This window comes from Hyperolius riggenbachi, chromosome 1, assembly GCF_040937935.1.
Source record: "Hyperolius riggenbachi isolate aHypRig1 chromosome 1, aHypRig1.pri, whole genome shotgun sequence".
Taxonomy (NCBI): domain Eukaryota; kingdom Metazoa; phylum Chordata; class Amphibia; order Anura; family Hyperoliidae; genus Hyperolius; species Hyperolius riggenbachi.
Window position 1 is genome coordinate 120,204,971 of NC_090646.1, and position 26,483 is coordinate 120,231,453.

The 26,483-nt window shown below is 43.0% G+C and overlaps 1 protein-coding gene across 9 annotated transcripts in view; it reads left to right on the forward strand.

Annotated features, from left to right (window-relative positions):
* TBC1D1 (TBC1 domain family member 1) overlaps positions 1-26,483 on the forward strand; it is a 222,096-nt gene that overhangs the window by 46,015 nt on the left and 149,598 nt on the right. Inside the window, exon 1 of one of the 9 annotated variants that reach the window (XM_068278445.1) lies at positions 13,744-13,907. The exons of 7 other annotated variants lie outside the window; for them this stretch is intronic. In XM_068278445.1, the coding sequence (XP_068134546.1) occupies positions 13,878-13,907 (30 nt within the window). In that variant the 5' untranslated portion in view covers positions 13,744-13,877. Of the gene's footprint in view, positions 1-13,743; positions 13,908-16,601; positions 16,634-26,483 lie in introns of those variants that run through there. One more of the 9 variants, XM_068278447.1, reaches the window with a different exon arrangement.

The following is a 26,483-nucleotide window of genomic DNA, read 5'->3' on the forward strand; positions in this document are numbered from 1 at the left end:
GTACATAGAGTGCCAGCACTACTCTGAGCTTGCCTGTGTTCACTTTCTACAGTCGAATGCAGCCCCAGCTCTCCTGAAAAGTAAATGGAAGGCAAAGCACTGTTATCTGCATTCAGAACGGACACCAAACATGTATAAAAACCTGCCTGTCAAAAGTAGGGAATATCCTTTGCCTCATCTATGGCAGTGTGACTTGCTTCCTTACTGTCACAAACACAATTTGTCTCAGCACAGTGACCTTTGGATTGTTGGTGTGAGTGAATTTATACCTAAAAGTTTGGAAACTAAAGTGCAGATCTTTGCATGACAAATGCTGGAGAAAATAAGTGACCTGCATTATATGGAGTTCCTGAGGAACAAGCAGTCCCGCTGCCAGGGATGGGGTGAGTATATCCCAGTCTCTTCTCAAGCCTGCTTTTCTTTCCCTGGAATTCTACCATAGATGGAAGTACGCTGTCATCCTTTTACTGCCTCCACCGACGCAAACTGTTTGTATTTTTTGAAGGAAAACAAAAGTTTGCTTTCTTAAAACAGAAAATATTTGCGATAATTCAGGTTGGAGTGAGCTCAGAAATGTCTCCCAGTGCACCACTGCTGAATATATGCAAATTAACCATTGTTGTCCTTATTATAATTGTGTTATTTGTACAGAGCCACAATAATCCAACATGCATACAGACTGTTTTGGATTGGTTGATCCTCATCAGTGCATGGCATAGATTATTGTGGCTCTATGGAGTAGGACTAGAAGCACCAAGAGGTACAGAATACCCAGCAAGCTCATGGTGAACCAGAACTCATTGGAGTGTGTTAGGGGCTACAATGGTCCAAAAAGCCCCCTTACTAAAATGTTATGGAAAACAAAAGTTTGCTTGAGACTACAATGGATAACCTTTTCTGGAGTGGGGCCTCACTTGGTTAGATGCAGATATTTTCCGACAGAGATGAGTGTATAAATATAAATTTTATAACTTTCTGACAAAGGGAGTTCTTATCCCTGAAAGCTAATCCTTCTTCAAGAAACTGACTTTCATGCAAATAGTCATTTGCATCAGTTTGTACCATTGTTTGTACATTCTCTCTAGATTTGTCAATAAACATTTCTTGTTAAAAAGAAAAAAATCTTTTGCGTAGCAATGTTTTTATAGTAAACTAAAAAAAAAATGAACCAGAACCTTTGTAATGTGCTTTAAAAAAAATAAATAAAAAAAAAAAAAAAATCTCCCATTGTGAAGAATAGGAAGTGTATTCTTTCTCTTGGCACTGGCAGGGGAGGCATTCAGTACCAGATTATAGCTGTGTTAGAACGCTATGCCTGGGAGATTATGTGCAGATGTCATTTCACTTCAGTGGAACACAACAGACCTTTTAAAAAATGTAACATTCTGTAATATGGGTAGAAACGGGTCATGACCAGTTACACACAGATACCACATTTTCCTTGTTCCCGGCTGTTACAGTTCCGGCTGAGGGATGAGAGAGTAAGCTATGATGAATTTTCAGTGAGTACACATTTTAAAGGGAACCAGAAGTGAGAGGGATTTGGAGGGTGGCATATTTATTTCCTTTTAGGCAATGCCAGATGCCTGGCAGTCCTGCTCATCTGTAGTATCTGAACCGCACACCTGAAACAAGCATGCAGTTAATCCAGTCAGACTTCAGTCAGAAACATCTGATCTGCATATGCTTATTCAGGGTTTATAGCTAAAAGTATTAGGCAGAGGACAGCCAGGCGACTGGTTTTGTTTAAAGAGACTCTGTAACATTCAAAACATCCCCTGGGGGGTACTCACCTCGGGTGGGGGAAGCCTCCGGATCCTAATGAGGCTTCCCACGCCGTCCTCTGTCCCACGGGGGTCTCTCCGCAGCCCTCCGAACAGCCGGCGACTGTGCCGACTGTCATTTCAATATTTACCTTTGCTGGCTCCAGCGGGGGCGCTGTGGCGGCTTTCCATTCCGAACTACACGGAAATACCCGATCTCATTCGGGTCCGCTCTACTGCGCAGGCGCAGGAAACTTGCGCCTGCGCAGTAGAGCGGACCCGACGGCGATCGGGTATTTCCGTGTAGTTCGGAGCCGACAGCCGTCAGAGCGCCTGCGCAGGAGCCAGGAAGGTAAATAATGACGTCACCGCTGCCCGGACTCCACGGAGGGCTGCAGCGAGACCCCTGACGGATGGAGGACAGCGTGGGAAGCCTCATTAGGATCCGGAGGCTTCCCCCACCCGAGGTGAGTACCCCCCAGGGGATATTTTTATGTTACAGTTCCTCTTTAAAAAGGAATAAATATGGCAGCCTCCACGTCCCTCTGATTATGCAGCTTTTTATTTATTTTTTATTTATTTTTTTTACCAGCTTGCTTGTTGTTAAGGAGCAACTCCAATGAAAATAATGTAATAAAAAAGTGCTTAATTTTTTGCAATGATTATGTATAAATGATTTAGTCAGTGTTTGCTCATTGTAAAATCTTTCCTCTCCCTGATTTACATTCAGACATTTAATACATGGTGACAATTTGTTTTCTGCTGCCAGGTGATGTCACTGGAAGGAGATGCTGCTTGCTTTTTTTTTTGGTAGTTGGAAACAGCTGTTATTTCCCACAATGCAACGAGGCTATCAGTGTGGTGTCAGTACCTCAGTGCTGTGAGGCGCTGACCTCACACTGTGGGAGGGGTTTCACCCCAAAATCAGCCATACAGAGCCCCCTGATGACAGAAGAAGAAACAACGGAGCGCTCCTTGGTGCATTAACTTTTTAATCTTGAAAAACACGCAACATAAATACACTTACAGTGCGTTGATGAAAAGTGCGCTTGTCAGGCCTGCGGGCGGTCCTTTCTCTGCTCCTGTGCCTGGCCGGGACAGCAGGAGCGGTGGTATCGGCGGGAGTGACACGCGGTGGGCGAAGCCTGGTGCGCTGGAGCCGTATGACGTCACGACGCGTTTCGGCGTAACCACGCCTTCGTCAGGTGACGCTACGGTCCATACGGCTCTTATTTATACTACCCAAAGTGGGAGTGTTTGGGAGTTTTGAATTGAAGGACCCCGCCTATATGGCGTGTCCTATTATTAAGCAGGTGTGCTTTTTTGAAACAGGGAAACTTAATTAGTTTAAGGAAGAATTTTTACTGGTGAATTGTGTACTATTGTGTTACTAGTAGTAGACCACTGGCTCCATCAGACCACAGTGAACTGGTAAAAGGAACTCCTGTTCACTACATTTTATATTTACCAATTAATGTGAAATAAAGTGGATCCGAGATAAACTTTTACTCATTTCATAATTGTGTTCCTTTCATATAGTTTTATAGGGCATTCCTCAAGCCCAATACAAATATATATAATTTTTTTTAATCTAATTCCCTATAAACTATACAAGCATCACCCACAACTTCTCCAGTGCTTTGGCACTTTCAGACTCATGTAGCAAGGGCTTATGGGAGCTCAGTCTGGGCAGGAGGAGGATGTGTTACTAGCCAGAGATTTCAGAGGCACAGGGGAGAAGGAGAGGGAAGTGACGTTTTCACAGGCTGAGAACTGGAGATGCAGATCAGCTTGCCTGTGTGTAGTGATTACAAACAGAACATGGCTGCTCTCGTATCACAGGAATAAATAATCATATACTGTTGAAGCTGTTTGCGGCTAGATTTGCTGTGTAAACCATCAAAACTTTAGATGATCTATAACAAGTAACTTGTCCATATATCTTGTTTTTCATCTTGGATCCGGTAAAAGGAACGTATGTTCACATTAATTCGTAAATATAAAATGTAGTGAATAGACCTTTTCAGAAAAAAAAATTGTTTTAAAATTAGATTTTCAATGTGCACAACATTCTCAGTAGATTTCCGGCAGCTCTGTGGGGAGTGCATATGTAGAGTATAGTACTACTGTGTAACAAAGTAAACCTGAGACAGATGAAATTAAAGTGTTATACAGACATAGGGCTTCCTCCAGCCCCCTTCAGGCTAATCAGTCCCTCGCTGTCCTCCTCCGCCACCTGGATCTTCTGCTATGGGTCCAGGTGCTTGAGCCAGTCTGGCGTAGTGCACATGTACACACTCCGCCGCTGGGAGCGTACTACACCTGTGCAGCACTATTGCGCAGGTGCAGAATGTTCCTGGCTGTGGGAGCGGCACACGGCCGGACTGCGCTGACTGGCTGAATTACCAGGACTCATAGCAGAAGATCTGGGTGGCGGAGGAGGACAGCGAGGGACTGATTAGCCTGAAGGAGGCTGGAGGAAGCCCCAGGTATGTATAAACCTTTTTCTTTTCATCCGTCTCAGGTACCCTTTAATTTGTAGTCACCAAACCAAATTTTAACAATCATTAATTAAAAAAATTATTTGATTTTGTGAGCAAAGGGAGTGCATACATTTGCATAAACCAGCATCAACGCAGAATGATTTCCATCTCATTGTCCATCTCTATTAGTGACACATCAGGCTTTATGCTTACAGCATAGATGTTATTTAGTATATATGTTACGGCCAAAACCAGAAATCGGCCAATTCTAGAATTGGCCGGCCGTTTCTAGAACTGGCCGATGTGACGTCGGCCAAAGTCCAAAATGCTGGGAATTTCTGACATTGGCCGGCCAGTTCTAGAAACGGCCAAAGTCAGTCGGCCAAACTGCAAAACGCACAAATCCCAGAACATCCTGGGTCCTGTCCAGCACCATGAATAGCACTCGGAACTTCCTCTCTGCTACAGATGCAGCATAATAATATTTTTAAAGAAAAGCATTTCTTAGTTACAGCTGATAAAAATCCTGCAATAAATCTGCAGTGTGTCTACATCCTGCTTTCATGGGAGCAGACATATTTAACATCCTGTGCTTTCAAATTAGCTGCTCTGCCGCAGTAGTCAGGTGACACAGGAGAGATCAAATTACAATGGTTTTTAGTCACAGATGAGGGAGAGCAGGCAGGCTAAACTCTCTAGATACATACAGGGTGCGTTTTGTAAACCTACCCTTCAGTCCTGTGCAAGAGTTAAGGTCCACTTTAAATTAGGTGGCTGGGAGCGATGCACTGCTTGGGATTCGGGAAGAGAAGATAGAATGCAGAAGGCTGAGAAGGAAGGTGGCTGGGAGAAGATGCATAGAAGACAGAAAGCAGAGAAAGAAGGCTGCAGGGAGAAGATGGAGAGAAGACGGAAGGTGGTGTGGGAATCTGCTGCAGCCGGCAGCATACAAGCCAGCCCCGGGTCCATACAGGAAAGGAAGAAAGCAGCTGCAACCGGCAGCATGACAGGAAGCCCCGAGTCCTTGCTTGCAGGAGGAGAGGGGGACAGAAAAGGGGATGAAACAATAAGCGGCAGCAGCAGGAGGGACAATGAAGCGGAGGTAACCGTAATTTGCGGCGGGTAACGGTACTTCGGGACTTGGCCGGCCACATCTAGCCAGAATGCGTTCTGGCTGGCCAAAGTCCACAAAAACTCGCCGTTTTGCATACTGGCCGGATAAGCCGGCCACTTCGCATTCTGACCGGCCAGAACCCGGAATGGCCAGACTTCGGGTTCTGGCTGTAACATATATAAAAGATTGCTGTGTACACATCATATATACAGTCACAATCAGATATGTGTATCTGGCTTTAAAAATACGGGGACTGCTTTATTGAGGCAAACAGGTACCTCTGGTTTATTTTATTTTTGTGGACTAAGCACAGCTATTACTGTATTAATTATTTATGATGACTATTATCTGAGAAATAGAACATTTTATCATATTTTTTTTAATTTTACTTACAGTTTAAATTCATTAGGAGTCGTAGTCGGTGCATTTTTTTTTCCTGACTCCGACTCCAGGTACCTAAAAATTACTCTGACTCCACAGCCCTAGGAAGAACGATTTTAAAAAACGCTCAGCGCTTGCAATTTTTTCTTAATGTGAACAAGGCCTAAATAAGATTTGTTCATAAGTACTTTCTGGGATCTGTGGTTAACAAGTTCCAGGTAGTTTAGCAAATACAAGCGTCCCAGTGCTGTGATCTACTAGGATGGTCCCCCTTGCTTGTCATCATTTGGTTTGTGCTGAGACATCAAGGAAAGTTCCCTCGGTATGGTGCGACTCACTAATCCAGTCTCCTCTCCATAGACCAGAAGATGCTGCTAGGACAGAGCCAACCATTGTGTATGTGCAGGGGTTGCACCAAAACTCTTTGTGTAGCAGGCTTTAAGGGCCCATTCACACTAGAGCGTTTTGCTGCGATTTCGGCAAAATGCTCAAACGCTAGCACTTTGTAAAAGCGCTAGTGTAATGAAACCCTACAGGCCCATTCTTACTTGGGCAATTTGTGCAAATTGCCCAAAAACGCAAACACGACGTCTGCACCATTTTCAGGCGCTTTCCTGGCGGTCGCGTTTCAGTGGTATAGAAGCGCTAAACACGATCGTGGCAAAATTGCAGCAGTGTTCAGTGTTTTTTTTTTTTTTTTTTTTTTTTTGCGTGAAATCACGAAAAATCACTCCTGCAAAACGCCGGAAAAATTATCCGGCGTTTTTAAGTGTGAATGGAGCCTTAGCCTGGTACTCACACTAGGGGGTTCTTGGATGAAGAGGCTTTTTGGGGCTGCCTCTGCCTAGAATGTGTACTATGCCCCTCACCCCCAATGCATCGGCTAGAGTTCTGGAGGCTGGCGCATCTCGCCTAAGTGCCGGTTGAATCCACTGTTCTCCATCCTCACCCCGCCCGCTCTCTGACCCTCCATTTGCTGAGCATCGTCCCTCCAGCCCTCCAAAGCAATAACCTCGCAATGTATACAGATACATTTCTAGGCTATTGCTTTGGAGGGACGATGCTCAGCATGTCATGATGTACAGAACTATGGCCCTGCTGGCGACAGTATTTGTGCATGTGTATCCTTGTTTGGCCTTCCTTTAAACTGTCTCTTTAAAACATTTTTTGCAAAGGGTTTTTAGGTCACCATTAATGAGTCATTAAGCTTCCCACTAAGCGGCATATCCTGTTCAGTGGGTAGCAGCGACTGATGGATTAAGAAGACAGTTCTGCTTTGTTTTTGGAAACTACTTCTGCAATCAGGAGAGCATTTTCCAAGTAGGCAAACTGTAGAGGGAAAGACTAGCCTTGGAGGAAACCTGTACACACAATAGACCAGGTATTCACAACCAGGGTTCAGTGGAACACAAGGAACATGCCTCCCATGTCAGGGGGAAAAAAGTGTAGTGTTCTCCTCAGGCCTTTTTAGCCGGGTGCTGTTATGCATTTAAGCATAACCATGAGATACTTGGTAATAATCTCTAACTTACTGCCCAGTTCTATAAAGCTTTCTCCTCCCCAGTCTGGCCGATGTAAATTGCATTGGGCCGACTACTCTCAAAGTCACACTGTGACCCCGGAAGTGGAAGTCGGATCATGTGGTCTACACATGGTCTGGCTTTCTCCTCTTCTCCCGTCGTCCTCCTCTCAGCTGATCTGTGCACGAGCAGCACGTCATTGTGCTCCATGCAGGAGAGGATCCGACTTCCACTTTCAGGGTCGCAGACGATGGATGGATGTGCAGAGCTCCAGTAACTGGACAATATTACACATCTAGCACTCAAAACAGGCAAAGGAGGGTGTTCGCTTCAGTAAATGTGTGCACAGATTATTACCTAATAGACTTCCCACAACGATGACGGACCCTCTCGGGGAAGGCCTAATACTAGTCTGCTTGATGAAATGTGTATACCAGTTATGATTAGCAGCATATTGTATGCAATATTACTATTATGACCATTGTACCCTGCCTTTTTTCACCGTTGGTGATTTTAATTGTTGTTTTTATCTTGAAGTTTGTACCAAAAAAAACAACTTTTTTTTTTTTTTTTTTTTTTTTTTTTTTTTGTCTTCATATAATTCTGGTTGGTCTGGTGCTGCTTTATTGGGTACTTTTCTCCTTGCTAATTATTATTATTGCCCATTAGCACATTCCACCTAATTGGTTTCTTTCCATACTTATATGCATGTGGGGGGTCCTCAATATCAATTTAATTACTCAGCTGTTATTTATGGTGCTTGTCCATATGCCTAGTACTGTCTGTCTTGCATTAGCTTGGTGTGATACGCTATCATGCTGTCCTGAAGTTTTGCACATCAGTGTAGAGCAAGATGATGATGTAAGGTGGGGAGCCATACAGAGCGCAGCTTTGTATTTGTGTATTTAAAAGCACGCTTCCATTGACTTGCATTTTTTAAAAAAACTATTTTTGCCACGGTTTTAATGCAAGTCAGTGGGAGCAAACGCAGCGCTGACAGATCGAAAAGTGCTCTGCAGTGTGCCTCATCTCTTAGAAGCAATATGTGCTACTGCTGATCACAACTGCTACCGCTGTGCCTGTGCTGCAATTGTAGGTTGATTCTGCCTGGCAGATATTTTTAATTTGTAATTTTCGAAATTGGCTCACAATCTGAAAAAGTGTGGGCACCTCTGCTGTAAATGTTTATGGAGAGCTACAATGATGTGCAACTGGCAGGATTGTTCTAAGAAATCAGCAGGAGGGAAGATGATGGGAACAGATGAGAACACAGGAATGGGATGTCCCTGTGGACTGTAATACTGTACTTTTCATGAAGTCGTAATGGACCTAAAATATTTCCTGTTCAGATTTGCAATTATCTGACTTCTGGGTATTTTCAGATTCCCCATAAGGATGCCTTTCTGTTTACACGGTCTTAGAAAGTTTCTGTACCTGGAAAATGACACATCTGAATGTGCTATCTCAGTTCTGCTGTAATGGCTTTTATTCCTTAAATACTCCACCAGGACTGTGCACTGTTCCTGCAGACTGTATCAGTTGTGACAAACTGCACACTTTATTAAAGTGAACCTGAGGTGAAATTAAACTGATGAGATAAACCATTTATCTGCCTAATCCTAAAAATGACTTTAACTATTCCAGGGTTTTCTTTTATATTTAAACAATTACAAAGTAGGTTGAATGTTTTACAGTCTCTAATCAGTGGCAGCCTATTAAGTATCCCAGAGTTAGAAAAAGGTCAATAGTTTATGTATTTTATCTCTCCCTGACGAATTCTTCCAGGAAAACTTTTATGGCTGTAATTTGCTTATCAGTGATGATTACTATATTCCAGACAAGGTACCAACAGGACAGAAGCTGTCACTTCCATGCCTCGAAATGAACATAGAATCCCGTGAGTTCTCCCCATAGAACATATTGGAAAACTCCGTGCAGTTCTGATAAGTGAGACCCTGACCTTAGGCCAGGAACACACTACAAATTTCTACTGTCTGCAATTGCTAGTACTTTGTGTAAACAATTTGCATGTGGTCCGGTATTGGTCATGGAGAGAATCCAAAGACATAACAAAAGTTGTTTAGGGGACACCTTTTTAATGCGATCAAGGTCCCCCAGTGTGTATGGGGCTAGAGCTAGTGACATCTTGTCTAAACTTGCCTGTACAAGATGAAATGTCAGATAACCAAATGGTATCATGGGGTGATCGATGGTTTACCTGATCTACCGCAAGTCTTTGGGCTGGTGCACACCAGAGCGGTTCTAGAGCGTTTTCTAAAACTCTTGCATCGGGAAAACCGCTTGGCTAATGGAAGTGAATGGGATGGTGCACACACCAGAGCCGGTCGGTTTTTCCACAAATACAAACTCGGGGGCTGCAGCATTTTTTTTAGATTTCTGAGGCGTCTCTGCCTCAATGTTAAAGTATAGGAAAGTGGAAAAACGCTCTAAAAAACGCAAGATCAGATTTTCCAGGCGTTTTTGTTACAGAAGCTGTTCAATAACAGCTTTACTGTAACAATATTTGAAATCTGCTACACAAATGTTTAGAAAACCTCTCTAAGGCCCCATTCACACTTGAAAGCGCAAAACTTTTTGCAGGAGTGATTTTTTTTTTTTTCGCAATTTCATACAGAAAAATCCCTGGACAATGTAGCGATTTTTCCCACGATCGCGCTTAGCGCATCTATAGCACTGAAACGCGATCGCCAGGAAATGGCCTGAAAATGGTGCAGGCTACGCGTTTGCGTTTCGCAATTTTGGGCGATTTGCAGAGATTAGCGCAAATCGCCCAAGTAAGAACGGGCTCATAGGGTTTTATTACACTAGCGCTTTCAAAAACGCTAGCGTTTGAGCATTTTGCCGAAATCACCAGCAAAACGCTCAAGTGTTTTGTTTTCTGACATGGCTCGAATCGCTCTGAAATCTGCTTTAAAATCTCTAGCGTTTTGCGGATCTGCGAGACATTTTTGGTGTGCACTGGGCCTTACATTGTACACTTGGCATTACTGCACTTCCAGCATTACTATTCAATAAGCTTCATCTAAGATTGAATATGATACCGTATTTAAAGAGAAGCAGGTACTGTAATTTGGATGCAGTCAGCCATTAGGGAAAATAGGAGCTGCATAGATCACAACTGTTAATTTCAAGTAGAGGAGCGTCCAGTAGGTAATTGGGAGCTTGTGGTGCAGATATTGGAGAAGGGGGGGGGGGGGGGGGGGGCTGTTGTTAGTGTTAGGAGTAGGTAGAGGGAAGGTTGGTGTAAGAAGAGTGGTGGTAAATGATAGTAGAATAGCAGCAATTTTTTTCTGCTAAAATGTACAATTTTTGCGGTGTTTTTTTTTTTTTTTTTTTTTTTTATTTATGTGAACAAGGCCTCACTGCTTGAATTTATGCAAAGCAGTTTTGTTTGAGTTGTGTTAGAATAAAAAGCATTGTTATGTAATCCGTAAATCTGCTGCTCTAGTCATGTGGAGAGGATTATGGACCAAGTAAGCGGCAACAAATTGCCTTTTTTTTGCTTTTGTCTTACATAAAGTGCATTTTGGGAATGAATACATTTATTATGAAAATGCTGAGTCTAGAACGGGGATGTACTATGCTTCATTTCAGATATTATCTTATAGAACTGGCCAATCTACCCCACATCGCCTTGTGGCTCTGCCATTGTGCACATCAATTCCCACAACTGGTCACTGCTACTGCCAGATGACGCATATACCAGACTCCCCATAGCTTGAGGCTGGGAGCATTCTAGGCCGTGCCGAAAATGTTTTCTGCACTGTGCGTTTTTTGTCTTGTTGCTTCATTGCGTTTCACTTTTGCATTTTATTAATTTCCATAATCAACGGAGTTAAATACAGTAATATATTTGAAAAAATTCAACAACGCACGTAAAAGTGCATTCCCCTGCGTCTCCACTGAGATACATTGGTGTCAATCACTTAGGGCTTGTTCACATTAGGAGCGTTATTTATTTATTTTTTAGTTTATTTTTTTTGTGCCGGCGATTTTAAAAAATCGCTTTTGAAAGTAGTTGTGCAGTGTTTGCTTATGTGAGTGTTCTCACATGTGAGTGTTCTCACATAAGCGATGAGCTTTTTTTTTTTTTTTTCAATCGCAGACGCAACTCCTGCACCATTTCCCGAGCGTCTGCAATTCACTGAAAAGTGTAGGAGAATCGCTAAGCACTTGAAAAGGTGCTTTGAAAAGCAATTTTGTGATCGCTTTTATGACCAAAGACATTGTATTTATTCATTTTCAGGTCAAAGAGTTTACTTCCTGGTTGACGTCAAGAAGTGTAATAAAAAAAAACAAAAAAAAAAAAAACGCTACACACAAGCGCATAGAAAAGTGCTTACGAAATCGCTCCCAAAACTGCTCAACACTTGCGAAAAAAAGAGGTACTGGTAGCTAAAATACTTCTTTCAGTAGTGCTGTAGCCGCACTGTGAGCGCATTCTGCTGCGGTTTTAATGGAAGCGAAAGGGAGCGTTTTTTAACTCTCAAAGTGCTGATAGTCAGAAAAGAGCTCAAAGTGCTCACAGTGCGGCTACAGCCTTTTCGCACTTTTTTTTTTTCCAAATTCATTAAGAGTTCCTCACATGCATTAAAAGTTCAGTGATTTACAGTACAGAAAAATGATGCTTCAATTCACTAAGCCCTGCTTGGTGTGTCTCACCAGATGTAGTGTTTCAGGCACAAATGCTGATAAAAAGAGTGGCACTCGCTATACACAGGGAAAAGGGTGCCCACTGCCCAAGCCTCAGGGGATCCTCACACCATCAGATCCAATCCATGCAAGAAAAGAGTGTTGGAGGCTGGCACTTCCAAAAATAGAAAAAAGCTCTTTATTGAAGCATTAAAAACAGTGGTAACACAGCGACAGCCCGCTGTTTCAGGTATTAGCCTTTCTTCAGGCCGTTTTAACCACAAATGAGATAACACATACATCCAACATATATAGTGTCAACCCACCCAAATGTCCAATCAATTCAAATCTCCCACAGCCAATCATACTACCTGAGCTCTCCGGCGGACCTGAGTGGAGACTACAACGCTAACATGCAAAGTAAGCTGAAGAGAAAATATCACGGAGTGCATCAGCGCTCAACGCCGACAAAAAAACCACCTCCGCATTCCTATCCGCTGCTGCAGGGTCAGGTGACTAAAGATCAACACGCGTGGTGATCTTTAGTAACCTCACCCTGCAGCAGCGAATAGGAATGCGGAGGTGGTTTCCTATGAAACACCAGTTGCCTGGCAGTCCTGCTGATCTCTTTGGCTGCAATAGTGGCTGAATCACAGGCCTGAAACAAGCATGCAGCTAATCCAGTCTGACTTCAGTCAGAGCACCTGATCTGCATGCTTGTTGAGGGGCTGTGGCTAAAAGTATTAGAGACACAGGATCAGCAGGAGAGTCAGGCAACTAGTATTAATTTAAAAGGAAAAATCCATATCCTTCTCAGTTTAAGTTCCCTTTAATGCTGCGTTACTGCTGCATTAAGTAGGTACAGTAAAGCATACAGGCAATGAAAGTGTGCTTACCTGTACTTGGTAATGTGTGCGTTTAGAGGGAATGCAATGCCATACAATGTGATGCTAACGTTGCACTGTGAACGCCCCATAGGCTTATCATTGCAGTGCGGTAAGCTGCGTTATAACGCTTCTCCACAATGTCCTACTGTGATCCTAGCCTCAGAAAACACAATTATTTCACAATACTTTCAACACAAAACTGTAAAATAGTGTCAGTTTCCACTACCATTTCTTAACACATGATCCAATCCAGTAACTGAGTAATGCTGGGAATACACGGCTCAATTCTGAGCCATTAGAATGGCTCGATAGATAATTTCTGACATGTCCGATCTCCCGCCCGATCGTTTCGCTGCTCGATTCTGGATTGAAGTGAATAGCACAAGATAAGGAAAACGAGCGGAAGATTAAAGAACTGACTGCGGAATCGATCGAGCGGCAAAATCGAGCCGTGTATGCCCAGCATACTATTCACTTCTACAGCAAGGTGGGTCTCTGGACAATCTTGTGGCAATAGTACTCCAAGCTGAACTGTTGCCAAGTCTGCAAAAGAAGTTAATTTTGAGTTTTTTGGAAATCCTTTACTGATGAATATTGCCAGATTGTGTATATATAATTTTTATTTATTTATTATTTTTTAAATGGCCATAAATTGCAAAAAGACTTTCGCCGGACTAAGCCATCTACATCTATGTATCTTCTAATGAATATGACATTTTCCTTTTATCTCTGTGACGCCGTAGTGAAATGCTGCCAGGCTGTGCTGCTGCTGTCAGTTTCTTGAGTCATGCTAGACACTTTCACCCCGTGAATGTATTAATACTGAACAGACGAGCTGTGCTGAGAAAACTTGCTGGGTCAACTCTTTCTCCTCCCAGCTCTGAGACTGGGATGTCTTATCCACAATGACATCATGCTGGCTGCTAGCTGTGGGAAGTGATCGCTCAGCTGCACTCACAATGGGGCTCCCTGCCTTTACAGCGAGCTCCCAGGAGCCCAGGATTCCAGGCTGGTATCCCTGAGCTCCCAGCCTCTGATGTGTGCCATGCAGAGATCCCCCTCATCACAGCTCAGACATGTCCCCTCTGTTCAGCTGGGTGGCCAGGGTAAGTCCCATGATCTGCCTGTTACTTTGTAGAGAGCATCAGTCTGGTCTTGTCTGTGTACATCTTGTGCAGCTGGACTGCTGCAAGCCTTGCAGGTATTTTACACACATTCCTAACATAGACTTTTCTGTCTTGTAATGAAATGTCTTTCAGAACATTTACCTTTTATATTCAGCAATGCTGTTTCTAATGGCTTTAAAGGGAAGGTCCAGGGTAATTAAAAATCAAAAATCTACTTACCTGGAGCTTCCTCCAGCCTCTTTCAGCTGTCCTGTGCCCTCACCGCAGCTCCCCTCTGGTGCAGATGCCAACCTTGCCAGGTCGGCATCTTCCTGCGCTCCAGCGTGCGGCTCACGGAGTCGCACTGACCTCATCTGGACTGTACTGTGCAGGCGCAGAACTTCTGTGCCTATGCAGTACAGTCCAGGTGATGTCAGTGCGACTCTGAGAGCCGCTCGTGCAGGCGCAATGTGCATCTTGCACCGGACCAGTCTTTGGCCGATCAAAATTGTGTGTGTGTGCCAGGCTGGGTTCACATTGGGACGCTGTGTTGCATAAAAGTCGCTTTGTGCGTTATACATGTGATGTGATGCATACATTTCATGTCCGGTGCTGCACGTCTCACGGTATGCTGCAGACGGATTTTGTCACGCCGCACTGCTTTCTCGCCAATGTGTATGTACAATAATAGTAGAATTACATGACGTTAAGAATACGATTTTATTGTCAGTCTCGTGAACATAGCCCAAAAGTGCAGGGCCAATTTATAATCTAGGAATTAATGATTGCTGAATGGTTACAATTTTGGCAAATTCTCTTGCCAAAGTCTCCTATTAAAGTTTGGAAACTTTATTAAAAAAAAACAAAAAAACTGCATCTGCTATTAGTCCACTGGGGATTACTGAACTGCAGAATGGAAGCTTGATAGACCTAATGCTCTATATGTTACGTTACCAGTACCTCCGAGTCGTAAAGCCTCTATAGGTAATTTTGATTGAAGAGAGAGGTGAGTAGAGGTAGTCATATGAATGTTTTGGGTACCTAATAAACGCACTGCCACCTGATGTCTTTATTGTAATGTGGTAATAATAATTTCCATTATGACTAGCTACTATTAGTCACCTGTGAGGTGGCATGTCACATATGTTATGTCAAAACAATTATTGGTCATCAAATTATCCTATTGCGCTGGTTGCAGCTACCTGGGCAGTATTTTACCTAAAACAAAAGGGGAAAAAAACTCTGGGGAAAAGATTGGGGGGCTATAGTTAAGTGGGGTATATTGGACAACTGCTCTACCAAAGAGTACAGGAGGCGGTCCCCCTACTTGCAGGTTACGTTCCGGGAGTTTTCTAAGTTGAATGTGTTTGTAAGTTGAGTCTTGACTGAAAGCAAATTATTCATCCACATTTCACAACTGAGTTTGGACAAAATTTTTATTATTTTTGGTTGTTTTCAACATGCTTTTAGTTTGTTTTAAACCACTTCCAACAGTTTATACAATGCCCTAATGTAATAAATAATTCATAATGTATAATTGGTACATTGAGACAACTTTGTTTTTGTATGAAAAATTGGAACCTAGAGTTGTTGTCAATGAGTGGGGGACTGTATTGATGTACTATGCATTTATTTAGCACCACTGCTACAGCGCTTTATAGTACGCTTTATATGTAAAGGTGCGTACACACCTCTTGATATCATGTTGCCCGTTGGGGATCGGGACCCGATACCCTACGGCATCATCACTGTCTGACCGGTACAGGCATAAGTCAGCTGTGTTGGTCCGGTCGCATTCTGTTGCTATGCGGGGTGGGGGAGGCGGAGGGACGTACGGGGAAGCGGTGGAGACCATGTGATAGGTTGTTGAGTTGATCCGATGGGCGTGTGGGTTTGGGGTCACTGGCTGCTATGCACATGCTTTAAAATCCGCTCATGCGGTCATTATTGGCCGCCTTAGTCTGTTGTGTATACAGGACTTGGGTCCCTAACCTTGTCATATGTCCCTACAATGGTTCTGGGGCAATTTTGGCGGCGCCCGATTAACCTAACTGTGTTTTTGAGATGTGGGTGGAAACTGGACAAGCCACAGGAAATCCACATAAACCATTTGAAAAAGTGTTTAATATGCCTTAAAGTGTTTAACACTAATTATGCATGCTATTGAGGGAGCAGCCCTGATTATTTACATGCAGCATACGTAGCAGAAACCTTTCACTTTTTTCTTTGTATGCAGTCTACTGTGTAATCTTCCATGGAAAGGCTGATCCTTGTTTCTCAGTCTCTGTTTATCCCTGTAGCTTCTGAGGAAGGTATGCAGCATGTCACAGCTCTGACTGAGCTTAGGCTACCTCTGCTGACATTGTTGAACAGTAGAGGCAGCTTCTCCTGATCTCTATCTGAGGCGGGAAACACACTTGCATCACTGAAGTGAAAGACAGGAAGAACAATCTTCAGATAACCACTCTGTTGAGTTTGGTGATTGTTTGTCCATTGTTTGAGTATTGTGTGCTGATGTGGACATTTGCAACTGGCGCAGGTAAACAAAACTCTAGTCTAAATATAATGGCAATTGCATCAGTTCCACTGCTAGCCGGTTTCCAGGGTGACCTCTCCCCTGAGGTAGCACTGGCTGAGCGCACACCCTCTGTAGTGTACTGTACAGGTACATCTCACATATCTTTATCGGGGATAAAGAAAGATGAAGCTGTTGCCCACAGCATCTGGTCAGAGTTCAGTGCTCAGGTGTCTTATGTAGCTTGCTATGTGAAAGTTGACTTCTAAAATGTATCTTGTATTAATGTTGCAATTGTAATGTAGTATCAACTTTTTATGTATCACTTTACACTATAAATAGAACGGTTCCACCTTTACCTCCAAAGGAATTTATACCGTATGTCTACCACAACTCTAGCATAGCTTGCCAAGGACCAGTTTTGTTACATACGGTTATTGTTGGGCAGAAGGTAAAGCCTAGTAAAACAACTGCCGATTGGCTCACCCGAAACTATGGTTCTCTTTTCAGCTGACTGATTATTATTAGTTATTGTATTTATAAAGCGCCAACATATTACGCAGCGCTGCACAATATATAAATGGGCTTCAGTAGCAACCTTTGTACACACCGTGTAAATGTGCAAACTGCATGCTGATGGCATCTGCAGCAGGATGGGGTCTGTAACTAGAACATTAACAAAGAAAATCTTTACTAAAAAGGCATTTTTAATCTTTGAAACCCCTAAAATTTTGATGAAGTAACACTTTCCCTGTTCTTAGCTAGGGAAAGGCCAAACTTTTTTTTTTTGCATTTATCCGGAATCTGGATGAGCAGCACTACTCTGCATATCATACAAAATAAGATAACAAGCACACTGTACTACTGTAAGATATCTGTATTGAAAACGGGTACATTAGAAGGTCCTACATCAGGGGTCACATGGTCATAAACAGGGCCTCAGAGTTACAAAATCGGTCATACGTAATGCAAGACAAGTCCATGTCTACAGCTCGTATAATGAAGGCATATTACTTATATGGCAACAAGATACATTGAAGACTGCCTTTTTTCTCATTCAGTCATAAATGCATACAGCACTGCTAATCAACATTACTATAGCATGACGTCTTTGTGTTAGCCAAATTCACCTTTTTGTATCTAACATCATCTCCATTATACCTTCTGTATGATTACTCTGCCAACATCTGCTTAGTCTAAGTACCCTACATATAGATGGATGGGTGAAAAGGCGCCGACAAACGATCTTTAGGGATCGCAAAAACAATGCGGTGTGAAAGATGTTTTTAATTGGTTGTTGTAATTTTTGCAAAAGTCAACAGATCTCTGAACAATTGCTTGTTCAGTGATCTGTCATAATGGTCAGTTTAATATGAACAATCCTTGCTAATAGTCAGATGTCTGCACGATGTTGCGTGAAACGATCGTTCGCAGGAAAAGTCTTTGTGGGTATGGACCTTTTATACTTCAGTATTACAGATTTGTCATTGTGAGTAACCATGAATAAAGGACTGAGCTATTACTTGCACTATTTTCATATTTGGTGTGCCTGTTCCAAAGAAATTCCCTTCAGTCATATAAGATCAGTCTGCAGCATGGAGCTGGGGGCAAAGTGTTTGTCTAGAGAGCAGTTCTCACTTTCCTCCTCTACTCTGCTGCTGAGCTTCTCTTTGTGAGCAGTACTGCAGCTATAGCCAATTTTTTGTAAGTATAAATCTGAACTGTAACTGTAGTTCCAGCCGTGGAGTTAAACCCTTATGCTGGGAATACACGATGAGCTTTTTTTTTTGTTTGTTTCCAGATTTTACTCTCCGATCGTTTTCTATTCACTTATATTGAGAAAATCGATCAGAAAAACCAAATCAGATCGGACCTGTCGGAAATGATCTATTGAGCCATCTATCTGCTGAAAAAACTCATGGTGTATTCCCAGCATAACCAGCACAGGGAGGAGGCGAGATAGATCAGCTGATCCTGTAGAAGGGGAATGGCTGTTTTGTGCCACCTCCCAGCTTTTTTCTGTCTGCTTCATGTGGGTGATGGTAGACGGGAGTAGTCTGGACAAGCTTCCTGTTAACTGCTTCCAGACCTTGCTGATTGACATCTGCGCCCTGTTTGGGATGGGTTATCCCTGCCAGGGTGTAGATTTCAATCTCCACATCGTATGCTACCGCCCATTGCTGCAGAGCTCGGTGAGCTGGTCAGGAGACTATCTCTGGGCCAATGATATGGGCTCATGACCAGCTCACGGAGCTCTGCTGTCATTGTGATGGTAGGGCAAGTTGGATTCAGCAACGGGTGAACGGCGAGGGGTTCATGTGGCATGACGTCGGTAACAGGGCTGTGGAGTCGGTCCAAAAATCCTCCGACTCCGACTCCTCTAATTTGCATATTACAATTTTGCTGATTAAAAGTATGTAACATGACATTCGTCTCTTAACTGCCAACGCTTAGGAATTTTACACGACAACTGAAGTGAGAAGGATATGTAGACTACTATATTTATTCCCTTTAGACTAAAACTAGTCCTTGGTAAGAGTACTTGTAAAAAGGTACAAACCGGAACAAAGAACATCTATCAGGCCCTAGGCAATGTAAGTGTGGGTACATGTAAGAATGATGTGCAGGTACTCTGCAGGGGAATGAGGAGATTGTAAACAGACAACACCTCTGTGTTCAATGTGCACAGCATTCTCAGTGGATTCCCTGCAGCTCTGTGGGGAGTGCATATGTAGAGTATAGTACTACTGTGTAACAAAGTAAACCTGAGACAGATGAAATTAAAGTTTTATACATACCTGGGGCTTCCTCCAGCCGCCTTCAGGATAATCAGTCCCTCGTTGTCCTCCTCCACCACCTGGATCTTCTGCTATGAGTCCAGGTACTTGAGCCAGTCAGGCGTAGTGCGCATGCACACACTCCGCCGCCAGGAGCATACTACACCTGTGCAGCACTATTGCGCAGGTGCAGAATGTTCCTGGCTGTGGGAGCGGCATGCGGCCGGACAGCGCTGACTTGCTGAATTACCAGGACTCATAGCAGAAGATCCGGGTGGTGGAGGACAGCGAGGGACTGATTAGGCTGAAGGGGGCTGGAGGAAGCCCCAGGTATGTATAAAACTTTACTTTTCATCCATCTCAGTTACCCTTTAATTTGTAGTCACCAAACCAAATTTTAACATATCAAATAATTTGATTTCATCAGCAAAGGGAGTGCATACATTTGCATAAATCAGCATCAATGCAGAATTATTTCCATCTCGTTGACCATCTCTATTAGTGACACGGCTACACATCAGGCTTTATTCTTACAGCATAGATGTTATTTAGTATATATAAGAGATTCCTGTGTACACATCATATATACAGTCACAATCAGATTTGTATATCTGACCTTAAAAATACGGGGACAGCTTTATTGAAGCAGCACAAGTAACTAATTTTGATTGGTTTATTTCATTTTTGTGGACTAAGCACAGCTATTAACACTAAAATCAAAACAAATTATCAGCGCAGCCAAACAATCATAAATTTGTGGAAAAATATATGTGTCGCAGCCAAAGTCCAACACTTCAGTACAGCGTTTGAGTCAGTATAGAATAAAACACTTCAGCGCGGGCTCACTTATGTCCACCAAAATTGCTACAGATACGCTTAGATGTGCATTGTTTTTTGCATGCTTCTATTTTTGGTGAAACACTGCATATGAGGATTTGAGTTATTCTGTCCAAACTGGAGAGGAGGCCGGCTGTGAAGACACCTGCTGCTGACCTCATAAAGCTATATTACAGACCCTGTAGTTAAGGTCTGTAAGGATCTGGTAAGCGCATCTGTTTTTATGGTGTTCTCGGTGGTGGACATAAGTGAGCCCGCACTGAAGTGTTTTATTCTATAAGCACAGCTATTACTGTATATATACTGTATATATACATTATTTTTAATAACTATTATCTGAGAAATAGAACATTTTATCATATTTTCTATTTTAATTACAGTTACAAATTCATTAGGAGTCGGAGTCGGTGCATTTTTTCCCGACTCCAGGCACTCAAAATTGCCCGACTCCACGACTCTGACTCCACAGCCCTGGTCGGTAAGCCCTGTTTTTGGCACCAGCAATCGCAGCACTGGGCAAACTATGGCCCGCAGGCTGTATCTGGCCCACGTGCGCTGTACATCCAGTCCGCCGTCATGAGCGGGTGATAAGCGGGGGTTTAAAACTCGCCTGATTCTAACAAAGTAAAGTTTGCCCAGACCTGTGCCAGACCCGGAAGGAGGAAGTGTATGTAATCCTGTGATGCCGGATTGGAACGCAGCGTGGGAGGCGCCGAGGGACGGAGCAAGAAGCCGCCTGATGGGTAAGATTAACCTCCCCCGCCTCGGCCACCTGCACAGCTGCTGGAATTAGTAGGATGAAATTCGAATATCCTTATTTGAATTTCATTCGAAGTTGAGAGCATCCCTGCTCTAAATACGGCAGCCTCCATGTCACTCTCACTTTGCTTGTCCTTTAAAGCCTTGTATACACATAAGAGGACTGTCACGAGGACTGGGCTGGGATAGGGACTCCATTCCTTGGGTGACATTTCAGGGCAGAGTCTGTACAGACTGTTGCTATGAAGTGGGAAGAAGGGCCAACAGCACGGAGCAAGATGAAGGGGTAATGAGCTAGTGGGGTGAGTAGGAGGAAAAGGCCCTCAGTCTGCTGGGCTGCCAGGTAGGTCACTGCCACAGGGAATCTTAATGTTTTTAGTGGTCTGTGTATTCAAAGTCTATTTTAGCTTTATAGGCTTTAGCCTTCATTCTGCCTTTTTAGATATGCGATGGCCTAAGATCTGTGGTAGCCTACTACAGTTTAAAGGACATCCGAGGTGGAAATAAACTGATGAGAAAAACAATCATATCTATCTCAGTCTTCTAAAAATGACTTTTTTTTTTAGATTTTATTTTATATTTAAATCTAGTTATTACGTTTTTACTGTTTCCTGGTCTGTGCTCAATGACACCTTCATTGAAGTATGCTAGAGCTCAAATCTATGAATTATTGACCCTTTTTATCCCTTTCCTGCTCTCAGAAGCCATTTACTGACAGGAAAGTATTTTATGGCTGTAATTGCTTATCAGTGAGGTATATGCTATATACTGGCCCAGTCCGACCCGCTCCTGACCCAAGTAGTCACTTGCATACCTGATGTTTAACTCTTTCAGGCAGAAAAAGAAAAAAAAAGAAGAAAAACGGCGTAGGTAATTGTATGCTTGGCGCTATACATACACATGTTTATTTCATCATGTCACATGTCACCTCGGTGTCCTTTTTAAAGAAAAAAATATAATGCAATGATGATGATCTTCATTGACCGGGTCCACCTGTGTGTCCTGCTCTCCCAGGTCCAGAGCATGGAGCTGCACTGCATAGACAATGGATCTGTCTTGGGATTATAGGTAATTACACACGCTAACACTGTACAGGTGGTCCCCTACTTACAAACTGGTTCCGCCAGATTGTAGGTTAAATTTGTCAGTGGAGCCCTGTGGTATACATAGAGAAATGTGGATAAAATATTTACTTTCGGCCAACTTTGGATTTGGGACATATAGCATAAACCATCTTTTATAGCTGGCTTTCAGTGCTTTTAATGTATTTTTTAAACTACTTCAGTGTTCTCCCCAGAATTTTTTTCCAGCTGGGTGGCATGAAAAAGTAGCCAGGTGGCATGAAGAAGTAGCCGGGTGGAACAAGATGAGAGTATGCAGGACAGGCGCTTCTCTGCTTACAGCAGAGGAGGTGGTGAGCAGATAACAGCCGGGTGCTCACCAAAACTAGCCGGGTGGAGCACCCGGCTAAAAGCCTGGGGAAAACACTGTACTTACAACAGTTTCCCATAGAAAGAGAAGAGCGGGGCACTGCTTCTTTAAAATCCCTTTATTCCAGTTGGGCAAGAGCAGGTACATTGGTACATTCTGCCTCTGAAGAAGCTGGTTTAGTCAGCGAAACAGCTGTCAGGCACTTGATACCCCCACTGCTCTGTACCTGCTCTTGCCCAACTGGAATAAAGGGATTTTAAAGAAGTGGTGCCCCGTTCTTCTCTTTCTATTGGATATCTTAAAGGGGTTCTCGGGGGAAGTAAGGGGGGTGTTTGACAATAAAAACGGACAATTACCTGAGGCTTCTACTGGCCCCCTTCAGCTGTTATTTTCCGCGTCGTCCTCCTACGATCCTCTGTTCCCCGCCGCTGGTCTAATTATTAGTCTTACAAGACGAATAGTGCGCGCTCATCGGGAGCTAACTGTGCAGGTGCAGTACGAGGTCTTCTTGTACTGCGCAGTAAGCTCCCGTTGACTTGGGAGCGACCACGCACGCATCCATGGCCGCACAGCCACAGTCTTACTAGGACCGTAATTACACTTGGCCGTGCTTTTTTTTTTTTTTTTTTTTTTTTTTTTTGCTGTTTTTCCCCAGCTCTGGTTGTTCAGCCCTGCTGCATTTAGTGCCAGGTACTGTTTCTTCATTTATTCAATATTGTAAGGTAACACAATATGTAACACACTAGTGTGTATTTTGCACATAAAGACAGCTTTGTTTGTATGTCTGAAACATTGTAACTTCCGTAGTTTGTAAGCAGGGTTCTGCTTGTCTAGTTTAGAGCTCTTTTTGGCCATTCTGTGCAGTATCCAAGCTGTAGTGAGATTTGAAGGACGAGCCATAACACGTTTTCCTCAGAGAGCTGCATTCTGTCCCTGGAGGAAGCATTTGCACTCTGGTTGTGCAAGCTCTGTGCTGCCTGGCATACTGTACAGGCCTTTACTATACCACTATAACCTGCCTCTTCACTTTTCTGTGTGTGTCCCATGATTGATTGTATTTGTGGGGTTGCTGTGTAGGGTGCCCTTACGGTTGCTGTCCAGTCATGTAAATATTTCCTTTAAAGCACTAACTGTATATAAAATCCTGACCTGTTTCACAACCACTCCATATACTGTATATGGTACCTGAATTAGACACGCTGCTAAAACAGTACAAAACAATTTGCTTTAGTTAACATGCATGACCTTCGGTATATACTTCACACAGAATGACATCAGCGACAGCATGGTGTTCTTAGGCGTACAGTATTTATAACTTGAACTCTTGCACAGGACAGAAGGTAAACATAGAGAAATGAACCCTGTATGTATTTAGAGAGCTTAGCCTGTCTAATTACCCCTCATCTGTGACTAATTACAAGTCGTAATTTTGATCTTACGGCTGTGTCAGCTGACTGCCGCGGTAGAGCAGTGTATTGGTAAACATAGGATGTTAACAATATGTCTGCTTCCATGAAAGCAGGAAGTGGACACTGCAGATTTTATTGCAGCTGTAACTAAAACATGGTTTTCTTTAAAGGTTAGAATGTCATTGCTTATATTTTAGAGCAAAGAGGAAGTTATGAGTTCAGGTCTGCTTTAAAGGGCAACTGTAGTGAGAAGACTATGGAGGCTGCCATAATTATTTCATTTTAAACAATACCAGTTGCCTGGCAGCCCTGCTGATCTAGTTGGCTGCAGTAGTGACTGAACAACACCAGAAACGAGCATGCAGCTAATCTTGTCAGATCTAACAATAATGTCAAACGCCTGATCTGCTGCATGCTTGTTCAGGGGCTATGGCTAAAAGTATTAGAGGCAGAGGATGAGCAGGACAGCCAGGCAACTGGTATTGCTTAAAATGAAATAAATATGGCAGCCTCCATATCCCTCTCACTACAGTTGTTGTTTAAGCAAGCTCAGTTTGTTAAATCTATATCCTCTATATGCAGTTAAGAAATTTTGAGACTTTAAATTGGGAGCTAGTCTGCTCCTATCACACAAGCTTGAAGCTCGGACTCTGCAGTGTATATAGCTACTATTCATGAATTTCTTGTCACAGTTTGACAATTTCTGTAATGTAAACAGAAACTATGCAGCTAAACAAGCTAAAAATACATTTAGCTAGAACTAATCTAGGAAGCTGGCTATTTAATTTTTGAGAAGTGAACTGATAAGCACGATAATAAATGCATATGCTTGGGGCTGTATTCAACCCAAAATACGTTTATTAAAGTTTCATTATCAAATGTACCGGTAAGTAAAACTCAGTAATTGCTTATTTTTTTTTCTTCTTAAAGTTTTCTTAATGCAAACTGAATGCACCATGGGTACTCTTCACATTAAAGCCAGGTTCACAGTGACGGTTGCGTTGTGTTCCCTGTGACAGCAGGGATGCAATGGATTGAAAAGTGAAGCCGCATGATAACTGGCCGTTGCATACAGTCAATGAAAATATGCTTCACTGTAAGTGTTAATGTTTTTGCAGTAATGCACTGCATGCTGTGGATTACCATGCCGCTTTCTTTCGTACTGCATCAGCCCCCCCCCCCCCCGCACTGTGACTGTTGCGTAAGTGGTGCATCGCAGTGCGGTAAGCCGCGTTACAGAGCAGCCATCTTGCCACACCACTGTTAACAGCCTAGAAGTCTGTGGCTACCTTGTGATGTCATATGTACATATGCTTAAGTATAGCATTTTAGAAACTTCAAAATATGTTTTAGACAGGTATAAGTGGTCTAACCATGCAGGCCTATTATTTTGGGTGTGAGTTATATGCATGAGGTGCTTCCTCCTTATTGTTTTTGATCAAGAAGTTTTTTTAGTTGTCTGAGGCAATGTCGGTTACATGTTTACAGTAGCAGATGTTTCCTCTTTCCATAAACTACACCAATGTTGGCCATGAGTTTATGTGGATTAAATGCGTCTGCGGCAAAAAACCAAAACAAAACAAAAAACTGTGCTGACAAGACAAGCATTGCCCTGCATCTTTTAACGAGCCTCTGCTATGATGTTATATGTAGTGTTATGCGTGGCCCCTGTCCCTACTCTCTTCCAGGGCTGTGTGCTGCTATTTACTTCTGGTGGCCCTAACTCCCATTCCCTAAAATTGAAGTCAATGGGAGCTTCTCCTTCCTATACACTCAAAAGTTACATGCTTCACTGGAATGCTGGAATTATAGTCTAACCTCGATTGTCCTTCCTACTTTGGATGTTAGTTCATGCCTGATTGAACCACTCTGCAGCTGAAGCTAGAGAGATGAGGAAGTAAGCTGTGTTGCGTTTCGCCAAACACATTTGGGCCACAAAACAAAATAAACTCTAAAAATATTCTGTTCTTTACTGCTTCTAATCATAATACATGTATCATTCTGATTAGTATCAGTATACAAGTTCCTGCAACCCACCTTTGTGAGTATATATCTTATGTTTACATATATCACCCCCTCCTTTTGTGTCACCAGCCCCTCCCTCTAGATTGTAAGCCTTTGGCAGGACCCTCTTCCCTTGTGTATCATACTTGACTGTGTGCACTTTACCCAGAATTTGGAACTGGTAATTTTTTACCACTACCATTCCAGTTTATGATCTGGCATTGTACTATTATCTGCATTGTGTTGCGTATCTTATTGCTATTACCTGTATTGTTGTATCTATGGTCTGTTACCTGTATTGTTCTGTCAACCCTGTTATTGTCTGTAATCCTATTTATTGTACAGCGCTGCGTAATATGTTGGCGCTATATAAATCTAATTAATAATAATCAACTTATCCAATGATTTTGCCCCATCAGGCTCCAGGTCTCTCTCATCCTTTAGATATTTGGAGGTTACGCGACTTTCAGATTGATATTAGAATTGGTTTAGTTACATTTTAGGTCCTTTAGATAAAGTGTCAGGGCTGGTTCACATTGGGTGCATTACTGCAATCGCCATTTGGCAGCCCAAATCTCGCAATTTGCCACGATTTGTGCTTGTGATTTCCGTTCAATAGAACGATAATCACAGAGCAATCACCCCCGAAGCGCTGCATGCAGCGTGTTTGCGATTTAAGAGAAATCGCAACCGCTGCAGTGTGAATGTATCCCTAGGGATACATTGCATCAGTGCTTTGCTGATTGCCAGTTATCAGCAAAGCGCTGAACAATCGCCCCAGTGTGAACCAGCCCTCAGACTGACCTCACCTGGCACCACGCTGCACTGCATAATGGCATATTAC